The sequence below is a fragment of the Ictidomys tridecemlineatus genome, chromosome 11, assembly GCF_052094955.1.
Source record: "Ictidomys tridecemlineatus isolate mIctTri1 chromosome 11, mIctTri1.hap1, whole genome shotgun sequence".
Lineage (NCBI taxonomy): Eukaryota > Metazoa > Chordata > Mammalia > Rodentia > Sciuridae > Ictidomys > Ictidomys tridecemlineatus.
The window spans coordinates 6,605,753-6,627,377 of NC_135487.1; the positions used below are offsets into that span (position 1 = coordinate 6,605,753).

Below are 21,625 nucleotides of genomic sequence, written 5' to 3' on the forward strand. Positions count from 1 at the left end.
TACATCCTCAGTCCTTTTTATTTTTCATTTTGAGACAGAATCTTGCTAAATTGCTGAGGCTGGCCTGGGATGACAGGCGTGGCCACCACACCTAGTTCTGGTGCCTGAATTTATAAGACTAGGACCTCCGCTGTCTTGTGTATAGACTTTGTTCAGTGACTAATATATATTTTTTGAATATTTGTCAGACTGGTTTACCCATTCCTCAGTGGTTTCCAGGGAATGATGATTAAATGAGGTAGAATTCTGTTTTCTGTGATGTAACACATCCTCATTGAGCAGGATCTCCTAGTAAATAAGTCTCTGGGTTGCAAAGCCCTTTCACATGTTAATTCTCCTTCATAGCACTTAAATCCTCATTTGATGACACATGTTGTTTATAACTCTGGAGACATAGACTCTAAGGAAACATCCAATTTGAAGGTTCAGAAGCCAAACTGTATGACAGACTATTCAAGAATGGCACAGCAACAGGTGGGGGAGGCATGCAATGGGGTCTTGTGGGGGCTGGGAGTTTGGGCTCAAATCCCTAGATGCTAAACTTTAAAGCTTAGAGATCCACACCCTGAGTTTATAAAGTTTCTGCGGCCTAACACTGGGAAAACCAGCCAAGCTTGGCTGGAGGACTCTGGAATATTATCCTGTTCTCTAGACACCAGGGAGCAGACTCTCCAAGTATGACTGCTGACCATTCCATTCTGTTTTCCACAGAGCTGAGCTCATATTCATAATTACTAGCTGAATAAAGTCTAATGTGATGGAAGAGACTTAATAGCATCCACATTTCCAAACACAGCAGCTTCAAGAGAGCCGTAATTGGGTCAGTGCACTGGTGGAGGACGCCTGCCTCAAAGGCCAGTTAACCTCCAAAACTTTGTCTCAAGATTTTCCTAAAAGAAAACAGACTCTTTGTTTTTCAGTTTTAAATGGGGTCCTCCCTGCTGCACAATCCTTAAGACTGGGTTTTTTAAAAATATATTTTTGTAGTTCTTTAAAAATATATATTTTCTAGCTTTTTTTCATTTATTTACTTAGGTACCAGGGATTGAACTTGGGCATTGGATCACTGAACCACATCTCCAGCTCTATTTTGTATTTTATTTAGAGATAGAGTCTCACTGAGTTGCTTAGCACCTCGCTTTTGCTGAGGCTGGCTTTGAACTCACAATTCTCCTGTCTCAGCCTCCTGAGCAGCTGAGATTATTGACATGTACCACCATGCCCAGCTCTTTATGCTTTTATTGCTTTTTGGTACCGGGGATTGAACCCAGGGGCATTTTACCTCTGAGCTACATCCTCAGCCCTTCTAATTTTTGAGAAAGAGTCTTACCAAGTTTCTCAGAGCCTTGTTAAATTGCTTAAGGCTGCCTTCAAACTTCTGCCCTCCTGCCTCAGCCTCCTAAATTGCTGGGATTATAGAAGGGAGCCACTGTGCCTTGTATTTGTACCTTTTAATAAGTATCTGAGAATAATGAGACTCCACTAGTGATACCACCAAGAAGTCCAACAAGTACAGGGAACTTCATAAAATGTTTGCTGGCATGGTCTGAATGTTAAAACTAGATTAAAATGCTCATGATTAGTAAATTAAGGCTAAATGGTGATTTCCTTCCATCAGGTTTTTGGCAGGCTTTTCTTAAAGCTACCTTTCTGTAGTTCAGTGCAAGTCCTGGGTCATCAGGCACTAAACAGCTTCAAATTCACCACTTGTTATTTTTGGTATTTGGCACCAGAATAGATCTTTAGCTTTTGAGAAAGAACTGAGTTGATGAGCATCTCGCAGAACTCCTTCATAACATTCAACTTTCAGGGCTGACAGCAAAGTATTTCAGGCCAACCTCAGTGATTTTTCGAGATCTTCAATAATAGCAAGACCCTGTCTCAAAATTAAAGCAGGGGGGAAAAAAAGACTGGGGATGTAGCTCAGTCTACAAAAAAAATTTAAAAAGCAAGCGAGAGACAAACTGAAGGAAAATGAATTGAACAGCTAATTAGGAAATTAAGCAGCTAAACAATCTGGTGAGTAAAGGCACATTAATAATTCTTGTAATTAACAGTTTTTTTTTTAAATAGACTACTATTATTTTATTCCTTTCTCTCTGGAAAATGAAAAATCCATTAGTTTTTTTCCTCTTGCTTTTACCCAGAAATTAAAGGTTGCTAAGTGGTAATTAGCACAGCTCTTGTCAAAGCCAATTGCCTAATGGGGACCGACATTTGACTCAGGTTCAAAGAATGGAATACGGCTAATGGAGAGTTCATTAGTCCCAGCTGCTTTCTTTGACGTTCTTTTCTCCTACCAGAACAGGCAGACCCCACTTATTCTCTCCTATTTTTAGACATATGGCTGTGCTGTTATGTTCTAGAAGGCCTGAAGGCACAGCGGCATAGGGAAGGTGAATGGTACCAGGGCCTATCTATGTTTGCAACTGTTCTTAACACCTGGGCTGGTTTGCAGACTGAGGTCTTTGCCCTTTAGATCCATTGACAGAAATAGACATTTTTCTTCTAGAAGGACAAATATGGGGTGTCCATATAATTGGTGAATAGAAGAACCTTTCTACATTTTCATAAGTTCACTATCATGCAAACTGTTCAGAATTGACTGAGCTTATGTACTGCTCTGGTACCACCAGCAAGAAGGCTGTGGGTGTTGGCAAGTTATAGACATATCAGGCTTTTCCCAGTTGGAGCTGACTCCAACTTGCCACATAGGTATACAAATCCCAGTGACCTGGAGGAGGTAGACTAAACAAGTGTGTGCAGACCTAAAACAGATATAAAGAAGTGGAAAGAGAGGGCTGGACTGTGGCTCCGTGGCAAAGCGCTTGCCTTGCACATGTGAGGCACTGGGTTCAATCCTCAGCACTACATAAAAATAAAGAAAAAAGAAGTGGAAAGAATACTAGCATTAGAAACTGGAATACCTGCCTTTGAATCCCCACCCTCTGAGGCAAGTCACCGAACCTCACTGAGCCCCTTTGCTCATGTACAGAATGACACAAGTTACGTACTACTTATTCACCCAGTTTTTTAAAAATATTTTTTTATTATACGTGGACACAATATCTTTATTTATTTTTATGTGGTGCTGAGGACTGAACCCAGTTCACTCACATGTGCTAGGCATGCACTCTACCACTGAGCCACAACCCTAGTCTCTTATTCATCCAGTTTTGTGAGGCTCCAATGTGCTAAAAGCTAAGACACAATAGACTGAAAACTTCTAGAAAAATCCTCAGTGGGCATAATTATCCCTCCAGGGCATCTGGAAGCATGTGGATGCTTTTAGTTGTCTCACTGATGAAGTTACTTCTGGCACTGAGTAGATGTCGGTGGATATTAGTTTTCTTGCAATACAAAGGACAAAGTAGTCCCACATCCTGCATGGATTCTGGATATCATGTTTGATATTCATATTGATGAAAACCTCTTCAAAATTAGTCTGAAACATGGGCTAGGGTTGTGACTCAATGGTGGAGTGCTGGCCTGGCACGTGTGAGGCCCTGGGTTTGAGCCTCAGCACCACATATAAATAAATAAAGGTATTGTGTCCAATTACAACTAAAAAATAAATATTTTTTTTTTTTTTTTTTTTTAATTTTTTTTTTTTAAAGAGAGAGTGAGAGAGGAGAGAGAGAGAGAGAGAGAACTTTTAATATTTATTTTTCAGTTCTCGGCGGACACAACATCTTTGTTGGTATGTGGTGCTGAGGATCGAACCCGGGTCGCATGCATACCAGGCGAGCACGCTACCGCTTGAGCCACATCCCCAGCCCCAAAAAATAAATATTTAAAAAATTAGTCTTGGGGCTGGGATCGTGGCTCAGTGGTAGTGTGCTTGCCTAGCATGTGTGAGGTACTGGGTTCGATTCTCAGCACCACATACAAATAAATAAAATAAAGGTCCATCAACAACTTAAAAATATTAAAAAAAATTAGCCTGAAACCTAATTCTGTTTTATATGTTAATAGTTTTTTTTTCTGTGTTAATATAAGTTGGATTTTCTAGGAATGTAATAGCTACCTTGTAACTCAAGGAAAGAATTGTTATTTTGTTGATAACTCTTTTTTTAAATATATTTTAGTTGTAGATGGACAAATACCTTTATTTTATTTATTTATTTATTTTTTGTGTGGTGTGAGGATCAAACCCAGTGCCTCACACATGCTAGGCAAGCACTCTACCACTGAGCTACAACCCCAGCTCTATAACTTTGAGAAAACCCATTACCAAGTGCTGCTTATTGTATTTGATTCACCATCACAACATATTCTGCCTTTCTGCCTTTGTCAAATTCATGGTAATTCAGCTAAGCATGGTGGCCCATGCCTGTAATTCCAATGATACAGGAGGCTGTCTCAGGAGATTCACAGGCTCAAGGACAGTCTGGGTGACTTACCAAGAATGTTTCAAAATAAGACAAAATAGACAGATATGGTGGCATATGCCTGTAATTCCAGTGACTTGGGAGGCTGACATAGGAGGATCACGAGTTCAAAGCCAGCCTCAGCAACTTAGCGAGGCATTTGCAACTCAGGGAGACCCTGTCCCTAAATAAAATATAAAAAAGGGCTGGGGATGTGGCTCAGTAATTAAGTACCCCTGAGTTCAATTCCTAATACCAATAAATAAATAAATACTCAAAATAAAAAGGGCTGAGATTGTAGATCAGTGGGAAAGCACCCTGGGTTCAATCCCCAGTAATAGAAAACAAAACAAAATCACAGTAATTCGATGTGGAAGTAAAGGCATCTAATGACCTGGAGTGCTTTTGATCACATTCAGACAGTGAAACACATGAAATTTTGTTATTTTCTTCTTGCATTTTATGAAATATTATTCTTGTGTTAAGATTAATGCTTTAGCCTGGCGTGGTAGTGCACACCTGTAATCCCAGTGGCTTGGGAGGCTGAGGCAGAGGAGGATCCTGAGTTCAAAGCCAGCCTCAGCAAAAGTGAGGTGCCAAGCAACTCAGTGAGACCCTGTCTCTAAATAAAATATAAAATAGGATTGAGGATGTGGCTCAGTGGTCAAGTACTCCTGAGTTCAATCCCTAGTACCCCCCTTAATGCTATCGGTTTTCAGCTATGGCTTTTATTTAAAAAAAAAAAAAAATCAAGAAGATATTACAAAATAATTTATAAAAAGGGAAATATTGGGTTTGAGAGAGAACCGCTAAGGTACAGCATGAGGTAGAAGATGCCAAAGAGAGCCAGGCATTGTGGGGCAAGCCTATGACCCCAGCACCTCAGAAGACTCAGGCAAGAGGAACACAAGTTCAAGTCAACCTTAGTGAGATCTTATCTCAAAGTTTAAAAAAGGGCTGGGGATATGGCTCTGTGGTAAAGCACCCCTGGGTTCAATCCCTAGCATAAAAAATAAATAAATAAAGGGCTAAAGAGGTCTAAGCGCTCCCCTCAACATTCTAGGAGAAGGATATATTATTTTTTTAGTCACTGATGGACCTTTATTTTATTCATTTATTGATATATGAGGTGCTGAGAATTAAAGCTAGTGCCTCACACATGCTAGGCAAATGCTCTGCCACTAAGCCATAACCCAGCCCATGAGACAATTCTATTTTACCTCACCTTCACCCCATGACTTAATGTCACATTTCTTTGCTTAATAACCAGCCAACATGGGGATGGGGGTAGAGATGTGCTTAGCATTAGCAGGTGTGGGGTGCTGCGTTCAATCCCAGGACCAAGAACAAAGACATAAGCAAAAATATGTGTACATCTCTCAATGGCATTGTGTTTTCCTGTAAGCATGGATTAAAAAGTCAGATATGGGCTGGAGCTATAGCATAGTGGCAGAGTGCTTTCCTAGCACACATGAGATACTAGGTTCTATCCTCAGTACCACATAAAAATATTGTGCCCACCTAAAAAAACTAAAAAATAAATATTTAAAAGAAAAATTAAAAGAGGCATTCTGTGTATCTACAACTACAAAAAATAAATTTATTTAAAAAAAAGTCATATATGTCCATGAAACTCATCCTCCTTTCCCAACAAGGAGACTGTACAGATTACAAACCTGCCGGACAAATCTGTACAGAAATAGGAGGAATATAAACTAGAATGTTCTGCTCTGCTCCCAGAGAGACTCGGAGCCATATTGCATGGAAATCACTTTAATGGCCTTCTATACCCCCTGCTGATAAAACATATTAGAAAACTGAAAAGAGTTTCACAATGGTAACATATATAATTTTACAATACTGAGTTAGATATTAGAAATGGTGAATTAGATTCTCTATGTCCCTATGGTCTGCATACTTAATATGTGCCTTTTAACAAAAAATTTGTTAATTTGAGAAATAAGTTTGTGGCCACAATGAATGCTCTGTTAGTCACCTTCTCTATTGTTATTTGTGTCTAAAATTCTGCAGTTCAATCTGTAGAACAAGGATAGTGAGTCCCAGACATGACAATTTCTTTTGACTGCCCTTAACGAGCACTTTATTTACTTACATTTTTGGGTGCTGGGGATGGCACCCAGGGCCTTGCATATGCCAAGCATGTGCTCAAGCACTGAGCAACGCCCCTGGCCCTGACAAGCAAGATCATGAGCGCGTGTACTCTGGAGGCAGGATCATTCAAAATAGGCAGAAGGGCAAATGTAGAGACCTGGCTTACTTTTCTGAAGTGGGCGTAAGCTGGTGTCTTAGCCCAGCCAGGAGAGCATGATCGAAGGCAGAGGGCAGAGCAAGACACAGGCAATAAAAAGATCAGGCTGAAGAATTTCACTGATGACAAGCCAAGGCCGCAGGCTTCCTCCATGTTTCTGGCTGTAGCTATGTGGGGTCATGCTTGGCTCTTTTAGGATTCTGTGGGTCTTCAGGCAGGGAATTCCTCCTTGCTGAAAGACTCCTGAGTGAGCACCAGCTCTGTACCTGCTGCAGGCGCAGGGTGAGCTCCTGATCACAGGCCCGTTGAACCGTTTCTGCCTTCTTTGTGTCCCAGTTCAAGGCAGCAGCCAATACTCTGGTATCTTCCCTGGTCACCAACTGCAGCAAGAATAAGAACCACTGAGAACCACTCCTGTGCTCTTGTCTGTGCTTTTGTGATTTTCTTTAGGGGAGTAGATTAGGCAACATCAGCTCATGTTTAGGCCGAAAGGCCAGTTTTCTTTCACAGCAAATCTTCAAGTGCTTTCTCTTACCATTCAATACCACCAGGAAATTCAGCCAAGCTCCTGTCAACAACAACTTCCTTTCCTTCTGTCTACAATAGAAGGGCGCTTGGGACAGGGACAAGGACAGAGGAGGAGGAGGAGCACCCACCCAGATGAGCTTCCTTTGTCCAGCTCCTTGTTGCCTGGCTTTAGATGGCTGACAACTCTGCCTTCTCATGTGCCATTTTACAGACCTCAGGACTGAACTGGTAGCCATCTCAGAAGCTCAAGCCCTGCTTTCTCTCCCTGTCAGCTTTAGTCATTTCATTACCAATCCAAGACCAGAGAATGGCCTTTGATGATCTGAGGACGTGCACATGTTTTCTCTTTAAAGCCATTCTCATTTAATTAAATTAGGTGTTTGTAAATGCTTTGACATATATGATAGGCAAACTGGCAGTTATGTTTTGAGGTCTGCAGAGGTGAAAAGAAACCCCAAACGTGCCCCTCCATGGTTGGTCATACTACTTCTCCAGGGCAGGTCATTTCCTGAGCTTAGTGTCCCTGGGTCTCGCCCACCTCCAAATCCTGATTAGACAAGCTCAGCTCAGGTACAGGCTTCTCTTTCAGCACTGTGAGGATCTGGCCCCTAAGTGTAATTTCAGAGGTGATCTCTTTGCTGACGGCTGTGTCAACTGTATCCACATCTTCACCGAGGGCAGCTTTGGACTCTGCAAAGCAGATGTGAGAGAGATGAGCACAATTGCAATCACACAGACAGCCCACCAGGTAGAGCAACTGGTTGGGCAAAAGATAAATGTCACTTGAAGTGTTCCTGGCTGCCTGTGCGTGGGTCCTTTCTTGAGGGAAGGCTCCTGAGTGCTCAGGGTAGCCCCAGCAGAGTCCTACCTTCCTGCTTTGACAAGATGCCACTCTCCTTTTCCAAGGCCTGCAGATAAAGCTCCAGGAGCTGCTTGGACTGACGGGCTTCCTCTCTCTGGTCAAGCACCTGCTGGAGTGTGTTCTGGAGCCCCTGGACAGTAGCACAGCTTTGGCAGAGTTCCTGAGCCAGGTCTGTACACGGAACGTTGATAAGCACCTAATGAACAAACACATCAAGAGATCGCAAACTACTTTCTTAATTTTTTTTTTTTTTGTGGTGCCAAGGGTTGCCTTGTGCATGCAAAGTAAGCATTCTACCTACTGAGCTATTCTACCAATTGAGCTATATCCCCAGCCCTAGCAAACTACTTTCTAAACCTGGTGTTCTCTCTCAAAATATATCTATCACAGAACCCATTTCATTTTCCCCAGAGTTCTTATCATGGCTGGCTGAGGGTCAAGAGGGGGCCTGTGATGTTTCCAGTACTCTCCCAGTGTGAAAACTGGGAAGGCGAGACTTTGGTGCCTCATTAAAAACAAAACCATGGGCTGGAGTAAATAAATAGATAAAAAAAAAAAAATGTGACACATATACAATGGAATATTACTCAGCATTAAAAGAGAATAAAATCATGGCATTTGCAGGTAAATGGATGGAGTTAGAGAAGATAATGCTAAATGAAGTAAGCCAATCCCCCCAAAACAAATGTTGAATGTTTTCTCTGATATAAGGAGACTGATTCATAGTAGGGTAGGGAGGGGGGAGCATGGGAGGAATAGGTAAACTCTAGGTAGGGCAGAGGGGTGAGGGGGGAAGGGAGGAGGCAGGGGGTTAGCAAGGATGATAGAATGTGATGAACATCATTATCCAAAGTACACATATGAAGACATGTAAAAAAAGGTGGTTCTTTTTTTTTTTTTTTGTATATACAGCACTAGATTAAAAATAATCTTTACAAGAAAAAGACCAGAGCTGGGGTTATAGCTCAGTTGGTAGATGTGTTGCCTTGCATGCACAAGGCCCTGGGTTTAAGCCTCAGCACCACATACACACACACACACACACACAAAAAGAAAAAGACCAGACTGCTAACATTTGGGCAGTGGCTCTAAAGTCAGCTGTGTGTCAGCCCTCATGTGGATGGAGCTCAATAAAAACACTCCGATCAAAAGCCTGCATTTCTTGAGTACTAGATTGGGAAGGGCCTCTCTGAGGAAAAGACTTTAGTTTTAAATTTTATGTTGCATCAATTATTGAAAGGTAATATTAATATATTCACAAGATTCAGAATTCAAGAGGTATAAACCTTACAAGAGAGGTACTAGCATAATCCCATTTTACAGATGTGGAAAATGAGGCAAGAGAGGGCAAGTGACTTCCCAAGAATCAGTCTTATTCTAAGACTCTCACCATGTGTAAATGATTTCTATGCTCTTTCCTTCCCTTTCACCTGTCCTCAAGGCCCTCAGTGCCCTTGGCCTCAAGTTTTTCCTTTATCTGTGGGTGTCCAGCCTCATAAGCTCTCTTTGAGTGTCCTAAGTTTCCCTCAGGGTTCAGGCTCTGACCAGCAACTCACAAGCTGATGTTTCTATTCAAGTAAGGCCTATGGTGCTCCCATTCAAAGGATCCATTGCAACATGCTAGTCTGTTGAGGTGGGAAGGAAGGTCGTGATCACTTTCTTTTTTTTTCTTTTCTTTTTTGGTACCAGGGATTGAACCTAGGGGTGCTTAACTACTGAGCCACATCCCCAGCCCTTTTTTTGATTTTTTTATTTTGAGACAGGATCTTGCTAAATTGCTTAAGGCCTTGCTAAGTTGTTGAGGTTGGCTTTGAACTTGCAATCCTCCTGCCTCAGCCTCCCTAGTTGCTGGGATTATAAGTGTGTGTCACCGCATCTGGCTCTTTTCTTTCCTTTTTATTTCAGTACTGGGGATCAAACCCAGGGCTTCACATGTGCTAAGCAAGTGTCAGCCCATTTTTCATTGCTGAGGCTAGTTTTGAACTTGGATCTTCCAATCTCATTCTCCAGAGTAGTTAGGATTACAGGTGTGCCTGTTCTGTTTCTTTAAAAAAAAAATAAATAAGGAAGGCTCCTGACTTCCCTCTGCTTGGAACATTGGCTCCAAACTTCCTATGCAGGATCCATCTTGTCCTGTAGCTTTTAGTTTAATTGTCACCTCTTGGGAACCTGCCAATATTTATCAAATGCATGCACCCTTTAATTTAGCAGTTACACCTGTAAATTTATTTTACGGATAAGTGACTGTGCAAAATGACCTTGGTATGCACTCTTGCAGTACTATCTGGAATACCAAGACAGACGGCAATCCAAATGTCCAAGTTTGGGAGATTTTTTTTCCTTTCTTTTTGAACTAGGAATAGAACTCAGGGGGCACTTTACCACTGAATTACATCTCCAGTCCTTTTTGTGTTTTATTTTGAGACAGGGTCTTGCTAAATTGCTGAGACCTTGAACTTGAGATCCCCCTGCCTCAGCCTCTCAAGTTGCTGGGATTATAGACATGCTGCACTATACCTGGTTTGTGAGTCCTTTTTGTTCAACATACTGAAATATAATTCATATGCCATTTGATTCATTCATTCAGTGGGTTTTAGTATAAAATATAATAGGTTTAGTATGCCCATAGTGTTATGTAACCACCAGTACAATCAATTTTAGAATGTTTTCACCACAGGCTTGGAGTATAGCTCAGTGGTAGAGCATGTGCTTAGCATGTGTGAGACCATGGGTTCAATCCCCAGCACTAAATAAAAACATACATACACATATGCATTTTTTTACCACCCTGAAAAGAAACCCATTAGCAATTACTTCATATTCTTCCTTAGTGCCCCAGCCCAACACTAAACTACTCTCCTTCTCTATGGATCTGCATATTCTGGCCATTTCATATAAATGTAATCATGAATTATGTGCACTTTGTGACTGGCTTCTTTCGCTCTGTGTAATGTTTTCAAGGCTCATCCTATTTTATTTATTTTTTGGTGGTGCTGGGGATTGAACCCAGGGCCTTGTGCATGTGAGGCAAGCACTCTACCATGTAAACCATATCCCTAGTCCCAAGGATCATCCTATTTTAATGTGCACTAATATTCCATTTTTTATGGCCAAATAAGATTCTTTTTTTAAAAAAAATATTTATTTATTTATTAGTTATTGGCGGACACAACATCTTTGTATGTGGTGCTGGAGGATCGAACCCGGGCCGCACGCATGCCAGGCGAGCACGCTACCGCTTGAGCCACATCCCCAGCCCTCAAATAAGATTCTGTAGTATAGACTTCCTATATTTTGTTTATTCATTCATCAATTGATGGACATTTGAGTAATTTTCACTTTTTGGCTATCTGTAGAACTATGTTTCTATACCTCTTGGATTTTGAAACATGTGAATATATTCATATCCTTTATTCCCAAATAAATATGTAAATTTAAAAATGACCAAAAAGTCACTTCCATACCAATTCAGTACCATACTCCCAGTGCTCAGAGCCAGGTGAAGCCCAGGAGAGAGAGTCAATGAATAGTTTTTAAATGAAAACATACTTTTTTCCTTAAACCTAACTTCACTGGAGAGGAATGCAAGAAATCAAGCTACTGCCACATAGTCAAAAAGACAGCTGGAATTTGAGTCCAGCTACTTCAACTCCACATTCCTTAGCAGCACATCCCTAACCTCCAATGTCCACCTAGACAGGTGTAGGGTGGAGCCGGGGCATCTGTATTTAAAAAAAAAAATCCACAGGTGACTTTGATGCATGGTGAGGGCTGAATAAGGGCTACTCAGCTGACATAGAGGCGCAGGCCGGTAATTCCAGCTATTTGGCAGGCTGAAGCAGGAGGATTGCAAGTTTGAGGTCAGCCTGGACAACTTATGAGATGGTGTCTCAAAATGAAAATTTTAAAAAAAGGTCTGGGGTTGTAGTTCAGTGGTAGAGTGCTTGCCTAGCTTGTGTGAGGTGCTAGATTTAATCCCCAGTACTGTTGAAAAACACCCTCACCTCAAAAAAACCTACTGTAGGTGATCATCATAAAATGAAGACTCTTTGGGCTGGGGATGTGGCTCAAGTGGTAATGCGCTCACCTGGCATGCGAGGGGCACTGGGTTCCATCCTCAGCACCACATAAAATAAAATAAAGATGTTGTGTCCCCGAAAACTGAAAAATAAATATTAAAAAATTCTCTCTCTTCTCTCTCAAAAAAAATGGTATAATGTAAAAATTATTTAAAAATTAGGAAAATGATAGGGGTACAGTGCTTGCCTACCATGCACAAAGTCCTAGGTTCAATTCCAGGACTTCAAAAAATAAAAAATGAAAAAATAATAGTTAAGAATTAAGAAATAATGAAATTATTATGGGAAGAGGCCTAGAAGCTAAGAAGGGGCTGGGGACTACAGAGGCTGGGTGAGCGCTGGGTTTAATCAAGGGCTTACTTGAAGGTCTTCCTCTGATAGCAGGATGATGCTGGACAGATCTTGTTTCAGTTGCCTGGCCACATTCTTCCACCTCAGTCCTGCCCCACTGTCTGTTTCATCGATATCAACGGACTCTTGGGAAATCCAAGCTGTACCTCCATCTGATATTTAGGAGAAAATGCTGTCAGAGTCACTTCAAGTACCGTTTTCACCTCCTGGGTTTGCACAGACCTCTGGAGGATGTGTGTGTCCCTCCCACTGACCACTAAGGACAGTTTCAATGAGGAAGAAAGTACCTGCTCTTAAGGATTCTCAGGAAAGTAAAAAATCTCTATCTAGGATCTTAAATTTTTTTTCTTCAGTTTATTTTTGTGTGAAACTGCTCTGTATTCCTCTATGGAAGAGACATCTAACCCCAACACGTAATCATGTATGGTCCCAGGATCCTACCACACCTCCCTTTTTTTGCTTTTATATAGGAAAACACTCATTCTCACCAAAGCTTCTCCCATATGTGGAGTGGTTCCATCCTTAAAGAGCAAGCCATTGCTTGCTGCCCCTTGGGCACAAGTACAATAGTGGCTGGAGAGCCATTGCTAAAGGCTGATTTCCCCAATTTAGTAGCAATGACTTTTCTGAATATATTTTTTTAATTCTTTGATCCTTGACTGCTAATAGTATTTACCTTTTATTTATGTTTTGGGGACCAGGGATTGAAACCAGGGGTACTTCACAACTGAGCTATGTCCCCAGTCCTTTTTTATTTTGTTTTATTTGGAGACAGGGTCTCACAAAGTTGCTGAGGCTGTCCCTTAACTTGTGATCCTCCTGCCTCAACCTCTCAAGTTCCTGGGATTCTCTGTTAGTTGCCTTTGCATCTCAAGTGATGATGATGACAATGATAGGTAACATTTACTGAGCCCTTACCATGTGTCAGGTAGGATCTAAATGCATTTGACAATGTCTGGTTGTCAAAGCTGGGGCAGGGGACATTGAGTGATAAGAGGCAAGGAAGTTGCTAAACATTCTACTATGCACACAACAGCCTCTCCACAATGGAGGATTCTCTGGCTTAAAATGTCAATGGTATTATTGAGAAGCCTTGGTTGGTACTATATTATCCGTATGTTGATCCTAGGGACAGGCACTGAAATTATCATGACAGTAAGTATCATCTCGATAGTAAATGGCAGAGCCTTTTTACTAGCCTCGCTAGTAAATGGATCAGACCCAAGCAGCCTGATCCAGTCTGGTGTACTGTGAATGAGTTGAGAACTACACCACACTCCTCTTTAACCCCAGGACTCGGGGTTGGGGATGTGGCTCAAGTGGTAGCGTGCTCGCATGGCATGTGTGCGGCCTGGGTTCAATCCTCAGCACCACATACAAAACAAAGATGTTGTGTCCACCAATAAATAAAAAATAAATATTGAAAAATTATTTCTCTCTCTCTGCATCTTTAAAAAATAAATAAATAAATAACCCCAGGACTTGGTACCTGTCTGGCACACAGAAGGTGCTCAGGTAAACATTTGCTGGATAAATGCTTAAACAACAAAATGGCAATCAGATGCCTGTGCAGTGAAATCAATTACGATGACAATGATTTCATATACAGCCAGTGTTCCTCACCTGAATTGCTGTACGTCCACTTCTCATTACTGGCCAATGCCACAAACTTGGTGTTGGAAGGCAGACAGAGGAAGTAATCATCATCATCCACTATGGTACCATCCTCTGCTAGGACCAGAGTGACTGGTGTCAGGGACTTGTCAATGGCCAGAATGTCACAGGCTAAGAAGAATAAAATATTTGGCAACTGAAAAATATCCATAAGGAAATTATATCCAGTACTCTCAATATGGATGGCCCCCCCAAAGTTGAGCAGAATCCCTGTAGACAATAGTAACTACAATAACAATTATAAATATTAACACTAAAGTAACCCTTACCATGTGCTTGATATTATTTTAAGTGCTTTTCATAATCAGTAGTAATCAGGTACTGTTGTTATTTCCATTTTACAGACAATCCATGTCACCCAAAGTTTGGAGAGGTTAAGTAACTTGTCCAAGATCACAGAATAAGTGGCAGAACTGGGATTTAAGCCCAGTATGGCTTCTGAAAATGTGTTTCCCCATCCAAGAGACATTGAGTCTGTCTTTGAATGAACAACCAACCAACACAAGTCTGGTTTGATTCCTTATGCATATGTGTTCTTTCATTTATTCATTCAGCGGTCATCTAAAATTTTCCTGTGTATGGGTTTGATCCCTAGGATTGCAAAAAAATAAAAAATAAAATTCTCCTATGTGTCAAATGTCTCCAAAAAAAAAAAAAAGAATACTTTTTGTTCTTTGTAGTATCTTCCTTTATAAGTATTCTAGCTTAAAGAAAAATATAAAAGGCAGAAGCTTGTATCAAGAGCTTTTCATTTTTATCATCACTGAGCAAGATCCTTTCTCCAGGGCCAGTCTGCCCCATCCTGCTAAGTGATGGCAATTCGTCAAATACCAAGATTGGACTAAACAGAAAAAGCTGAGACTATAAATATCCTTTGGCAATGCTATCTATCAACCAAGATAGAACAGCAAACCTGTATAGGTCCAGAGCACAGAAGTCTTAGCCAAGGCTATCCATCCAGTCCACATAAGTTGAACTAAAATCATGGAACTTAATGCCAGGAAGAAATATGTAAATGCTTATGTAGAAAAAAAATCCATGTCACCAAAGCACTTATAGTGCTTGGGGTATTCCTGAGTCTCACATTTTCTATAAGACATTTGCTGGAGCTTTGAGACTCAGAGGAAGCAGTGTACACCTTCAGGCAGGCTGACTGCATGTCTGGGATTGGCTCACACGCTAAACCTGCAGAACTTCTTTGGATACATAATTTGTTGCTAGGGGCTACTAACACTTGTAATTCATTTGAATGTATTGTGTCATTTGAGAATCCCAGAATCTTTTGTATCAGAGCTGGAAATATACTCACTTCGCTGATGAGAAAACTAAGGGTCCAGATATGATTAAGTGCAAGTTCAAGCAGTCTGGGGCTGGACTCAGAACTTCCATCAGCTCAAGATCATTGCCTGGACCCTACAGGAGTTGTCATTTGCAACTTCCTCTTTGTGGCACAGGTACCAGTAGCAGCTGACGATGGAAACCCCCTCCACTCCACGGTGGGCTCAGCTGGGGGTCCCAGCACCACCTTAGTGAGCCAAGAATGCACTAGACTCCTTGAGGTCCAAAATCTGTTTTAAGCGACACCTAAGTGGAGTCGGTCTTCCCTTACATATTGCTTGCAGTCCATTCCGCGCCCCGCCCCCGCCCATTACGTCTCACATGAGATAAATGCCTGAAACTTGTCAATCGCTATACCTTGGGGCATTTCTGTCCCAGGGCTTCCCAGAGCCGCGAGAATACTCGACACTTTGCCCGACCGTCCTTGCCTCCACCGGACATCCTCACCCGTGGCGCTCTCCCCGTCCCCGCCCCGGTCCCAGTCCCGGGCCAACCCTTGCTCCTCAGCTCCTCGAGGCAGGAGGCCGCCACGCCATGTTGTTCGCGGCTCTGATTGCGGCGCAGCACACATGGCTTTAGAAGCCGGATCTCGTCGGGTCCCGGAGCACCACCGGTCACCTCCATCCTCTTCCAGGTGGAACTTGACTCTGGGAAGTCTTGGGAAACCGTGTAGAGCGCTCCTCTTACTCCCACCGCTTCCCGTGGCCTGTCGGGAGATGTAGTTCTCGCAGAAGCAAATCAAGCGTGAGATCAAGGCACGCCGGGAGATGTAGTTCTAGTTGTAGTCAGTCACATGCAGCCCCAGAGCTTGCTGGGATCTGTAGTGTCTGTGTGTAAAGACGGGGTTGTGGGGCGGGGGATGAGGAGGGTCGGGGAGAGGGAAGGGGAGGGGGAGAAGGAGAAAGAGGAGAAGGAAAGACGTTTGGCCGTACTGCAGAATGGGACTCGGGGTCTCATGCGCATTAAGCATATGTCCTACCACTGACTAATCCCCAGACCAGTTTTTTAAAATTTTTTATTTGTTTTAATTAGTTATACATGACGGTAGAATGCACTTATATACTTTGATATGTCATACATAGATAGGACATAATGTCTCATTTTTCTGAGTATACATATCATAGAATCATATTGGTCATACAGTCCCCAGACCAGTTTTTAGTGTTTTCTTTAGGAGTTGCAATTGAACGTTTACAAGTGAGTTCAACGGGGATTTATTTTGCATTATGAAACACACACACGTACTTCCTTGAAATTTAGATGGTCCTTACATGCATATATAGATGCATAATGTTAATACTTAAATAAGTCTGTCATTCGATTCCACCTGTGCAAATCAGATTGGACCTGCTGAACAAATGCTTAAATACATAAATAGGCTGTTAAAAAAAAAAGTACAAGAGGTCACTATTCTGGACTAAGCTCCTGCACCAGGCTGCAATAGACCTGACTAAAAATCTAAATGGAGAGCTGAGAGTGTAGCTCAGTAGTTCAGCCTAGTATGTGCAAGTCCCTGGATTCAGTCCCCAGCACTACCAAACTGAAACTAAACTGTTAATCTCAATTTCCCAGAAATCAGGATTATAAAGATAACAGCCAAATTTCTCAAACAGGTCAGTTTTAACTGGCATGATGGTGAAGTTCCCTCTTCCTTAATTCTTATACTGAAAGGAAACTTGAAGTAATGTTGACCAATCAGTTATTTTCTTATTGTTCTCTCTCTCTGTCCTTGTTTTTACAAGGAAAGTAACTTTGAAATGACCAATCTGCTATTTTGTTGTTGTTTCTGCTTATAAAACTAACCTCTTATGCTGTGCTCATTGGAGCACTTATTCTCTTTTATGGAATGAAGAGTTGCCTGATTTTAGAACTAAAAATAAATCAAAATTGAAATTAAGAAAAATTGTTCTTTGGCAAGACTAAACATTAAGAAGTATGCCAGCTGGAAAAAATGATTTCATCATCTTTTATGACAGATCAGAATGCACCCTATTTTAAACCCAAAGTAAAGGTATCTTTCAAGAATCACAGTGCATTGATAACAAGTGTAGTCTCTGGGGATTATAATGGTGATTCACAAATGGATGTCCTTCTAACATATTTTCCCCAGAAACATGCCAACAATGAATTACTTACGAGCTGTTATCTTCTGTGGACAAAATCAAACAATATAACCATACTCAATAGGACTTTTCAAGATCAGCCACTAATTATGGACTTCAATGGTGATCTAATTCATGATACATTTGGTATCACAAATGGATCCAGCCAGCCACAGATACTATTTTTTTAAAACACTTTTTTTCTTAGTTGTAGTTGGATAGTAGTTGGACAAGATGCCTTTATTTTATTTATTTTTATGTGGTGCTGATTGAACCCAGTGCCTTGCACGTGTTAGATGAGTACTTTACCACTGAGCCACAGCTCCAAGCCAAAGATACTAATAGAAGGAAATTTATTATGGCATTCTGCTTTGACCACTAATAAGAATATGTGAATTCCACATTCTCATTCATTTATTGATCTGACTGAAGATTTTGCAGCAGATTGATTCCTGACAACATTGTCTGACTGTAGTACCTTCTAGTTTGAGATATGGGAAAATTGGGGTGGAAAGTTCTCTGTCCACAAAAACCTCAAAATATAGTGGTGGATGGACAGTCAGCATTTGCAGACTTTGATGTAGATGGACAAAGGATCACTTACTTCCAGGCTGTGAAGATAAAACTGCCAAAATATCATCAATTCCTTACTGAAATCTGGAATAAAGCAGTGGGTTCCAGTCCTACAGGATTTCAGCAATAAGGACGCACTCTGGGCCTTTGTGCCATTTGTGCATGAAGGATGACTGACTGAAATACCATTTCCAGTTTTCCTTCATATTGGAGACTATAACATGGATGGCTATCAGACACTCCTGCCACACTAAAGACATACATACATCTGGAAGCAAACAACAGAACTTTTCACTAGAGAATGACCCTGGTAATAATGTGAGCTGTAAGGAGGCATATCCAATGTTTAAATCTTACTGGACTAATGGACCTAAATCAAATCAGAGATGCCATGGTGTGGGGACAAGTGCATGGAGTACTGCATATGTGACATACCTTAAGGGTGCCTGAGTGGCAAACCACTCCCCTTGTGCTAGGTGCATGAGCAGCAAATTGCTTACTCTTTAGACACATCCCTGGGTGTGAGGCCACGTGTTGTGGTCCCAGCGCTTGCTCCATGTCCCCTTCTCAATTGGTCGTAGCAAGGACACTTGGCCAAAAATTGTATTGGTGACTGCCTATAATCTGCTTAGCTACTGCCCGAGTACATGGTAACTACACAATAAAATCAGACCTGTTTCTGGCTTGGTCTCCAGAGGTCTTGATTCATGAATCTGTAGCCACACTCTCCTCTACCCTGTTCCATAGACCTCCTCACTGGAGGAGAGAGAGCCCACATACCATGATTGCCACCTTTTTGACATTTAGGAAGATGGGATCTTGGATATTGTAGTCCCAAGGAAAGTCTACACAAAGAATGATTTTGCCATCTATACATTAAAAAATAACTTTGAAGCAGATGTGTATTTTGTAAAATTGTGTGTTCCTAGTGGTCTGTGTTCTAATGACTGTCTTCATAAGATAACACCTTTTGGAGTGAATCAACCTGAGCCATGTATGGTGTATACAGCTGTAGATGCCAATGGATAACTGAAAAATGTCTCAGCTGGAAAACTTGGACAATCAGCACATTTAGCTTCCCAACTACCATACAATGTACTTGGCTCAGATCATAGCGAAAACTTTCCTGACCATCTTTATGTTGGAATTCCCTGTCCTTCTAGAGAGACATCTGTACAAAAACAAGAGTGGACTACAATCATTCCAAATTCCCAGCTAATTGTCATTCCATACCTTCACAGTGTCTTGTGAAGCTGGGGTGTCAAACTATGTTACACCAAGTAACATCCTTCTACTTACTGCTATAGATCTCATGGATGTCTATGTTTCCATCTTGGCAATAATTGGCATTTTGCTTAGGCAATAAAAGAAAGCAGATGATAGAGAAAATGATCAAGAGGCCCATAGGTTTCAAGCAATGCTCTGTGACTTGGCTTTAATATTATATAAAGGAGTGATCTTTCATTTGATTAGTTGAAATACTAAATTTTGGCTTATAGAAAAAAATAGGGGATTTTGAATATTATTTATAAATTTTGCATCTCTTGGCAATTATTGGAAAATATTAAAATAAATATAGTTTAAAAAAGACTAAACATTAAGATCTGAAGTAACAATTTAACTACTCCAATTTGTTGTGGTTAGCCAAGCTGAAATTAAGCTTTAATTCCCAGTCTCCTCCAAAACAAACAAAGATTTGAAGTAAATCAGAAAAGGGAAAATGTGAACAACGGCACTGTTTGAAATTGCTCAGATATTCCTGACAACAACTCCTCCTTGTTGTTGTTGTTGTTCTTTTTTTTTGTACTGGGAATTGAACTGAGGAGAACTTTTTAAAAATGTTTAATTTGTTATGTATGACAACAGAAGGCATTACTATTCATATTACATATATAGAGCACAATTTTTCATATCTCTGGTTGTACACAAAGTAGAGTCACATCCTTCGTGTCTTCATACATGTACACAGGGTAATGATTACCATCTCATTCCATGTCTTTCCCCCCCATGTCCCTTCCTTTCCCCTCCCTCTCCTATTCTTCTTTGCCTATCTAGAGTTCATTTAATCCCCCTCAGCATATTATGATATTATGAATCAGCATCCTTAAATCAGAGAAATATTTCAGCATTTGGTTTTTTGGAATTGGCTAAATTCACTTAGCATTATCTTCTCCAGCTCCATCCATTTACCATGATTTTATTCTCTTTTAATGCTCAGTAATATTCCATTGTGTTTATATATCACAGTTTCTTCATCCATTCATCTACTGAAGGGCATCTAGGTTGGTTCTACAGTTTAGCTATTGTGAATTGTGCTGCTGTAAACATTGATACATACTCCCTGTAGTATGCTATTTTTAAGTCCTTTGGGTATAGACCAAGGAGTGGGATAGCTGGGTCAAATGGTGGTTCTATTCCCAGTTTTCCAAGGAATCTCCACACTGCTTTCCATATTGGCTGCACCAATTTGCAGTTCCACCAGCAATGTATGAGTGTGCCTTTTCCCTCACATCCTCACCAACACTTACTGATGTTTGTATTCTTAATAGCTGTCATTCTGACAGGAGTGAGATGAAATCTTAGAGTAGTTTTGATTTTCATTTCTCTAATTGCTGGAGATGATGAACATTTTTTCATATAATTGTTGATTGTATATCTTCTTCTGAGAAGTGTTTGTTCAGGTCCTTGGCCCGTTTATTGTTTAGTTTATTTTTTTTTTGGTGTTAATATTTTTGAGTTCTTTATATATTCTAATGTCAAGAATATATAAGTCTCTAATATACTCAGAGATTAGTGCTGTATCTGGTGTGCATGTGATAAGAATTTGTTCCCAATTAGTAGGCTCTCTATTCACCTCACTGATTGTTTCTTTTGCTGAGAAGCTTTTTAGTTTGAATCCACCCAGGGGCACTTTTTTCTACTGAGCTACATCCCATGCTCTTTTTACTTTTTAAGACAAGATCTCATTAAGTTGCCCAAGTAGGCCTGAGTTGCCCTCCTGCCTTAGCTTTCTGAATTGCTGGGATTAAGGGCATATGGTATCGCCACCAGCTCTTTTTTTTTTTTTTTTTGAAATAAAGATCTCACTATGTCTCTCAGGCTAATATCAAAGTCCTGGGCTCAAGAGATCCTCCTGCTTCAACCCCAAAGTAGCTGGGAATATAGGTGTGTTTGTTCTAATAGTATGCTTCCAGAAGTTTGTAATTTTCTTCCGGAAAGACTAATATTTAGCTGGGTGCAGTGGTGCACATCTGTAATCCCAGCCATGCAGGATGATCACACATTCTAGGCCAGCCTCAGCAACTTAGTGAGACCTTCAGCAATTTGGCAAGACCCTGTGTCATTAAAAAAAAAAAAAAAGACTAGTGATGTAGTGCAGGTGTAAAGCACCCCCAGGTTCAATCCCTAGTTCAAAATAAATAAATAAATAGATAGTAATTTAAACAGTCCCAAAATATCCTTGCTTAGAGGGTGATATT

At 40.9% G+C, this 21,625-nt stretch overlaps 1 protein-coding gene and 1 pseudogene across 1 annotated transcript; one reads left to right on the plus strand and one right to left on the minus strand.

Annotated features, from left to right (window-relative positions):
• Positions 1 to 6,443: 6,443 nt before the first annotated feature.
• Dffa (DNA fragmentation factor subunit alpha) lies at positions 6,444 to 16,197 on the minus strand. Its single transcript, XM_005334773.5, has 6 exons — positions 15,966 to 16,197; positions 14,083 to 14,244; positions 12,469 to 12,611; positions 8,036 to 8,225; positions 7,706 to 7,857; positions 6,444 to 7,019 (listed from the first exon to the last, which is right to left on the minus strand). Exons 1-6 carry the CDS (start codon positions 16,093 to 16,095, stop codon positions 6,807 to 6,809), a joined length of 990 nt encoding a protein of 329 aa, XP_005334830.1. The 5' UTR covers positions 16,096 to 16,197; the 3' UTR covers positions 6,444 to 6,806.
• A 1,098-nt stretch (positions 16,198 to 17,295) lies between these two features.
• LOC101965954 (T-cell immunomodulatory protein-like) lies at positions 17,296 to 19,526 on the plus strand (annotated as a pseudogene).
• The last annotated feature ends 2,099 nt before the right edge of the window (positions 19,527 to 21,625 follow it).

What these genes read in the sequence shown, in the direction of transcription:
- Dffa (XM_005334773.5), bottom strand. Translation starts at nt 16,095, where the DNA reads ATGGAGGTGACCGGTGGTGCTCCGGGACCCGACGAGATCCGGCTTCTA. An exon ending in CGAGGAGCTGAGGAGCAAGG is followed by an intron (nt 14,245 to 15,965) that starts GTTGGCCCGGGA and finishes TATTCTTCTTAG; the next exon opens with CCTGTGACATTCTGGCCATT. An exon ending in TATCAGAGGAAGACCTTCAA is followed by an intron (nt 8,226 to 12,468) that starts GTAAGCCCTTGA and finishes TTTGTTCATTAG; the next exon opens with GTGCTTATCAACGTTCCGTG.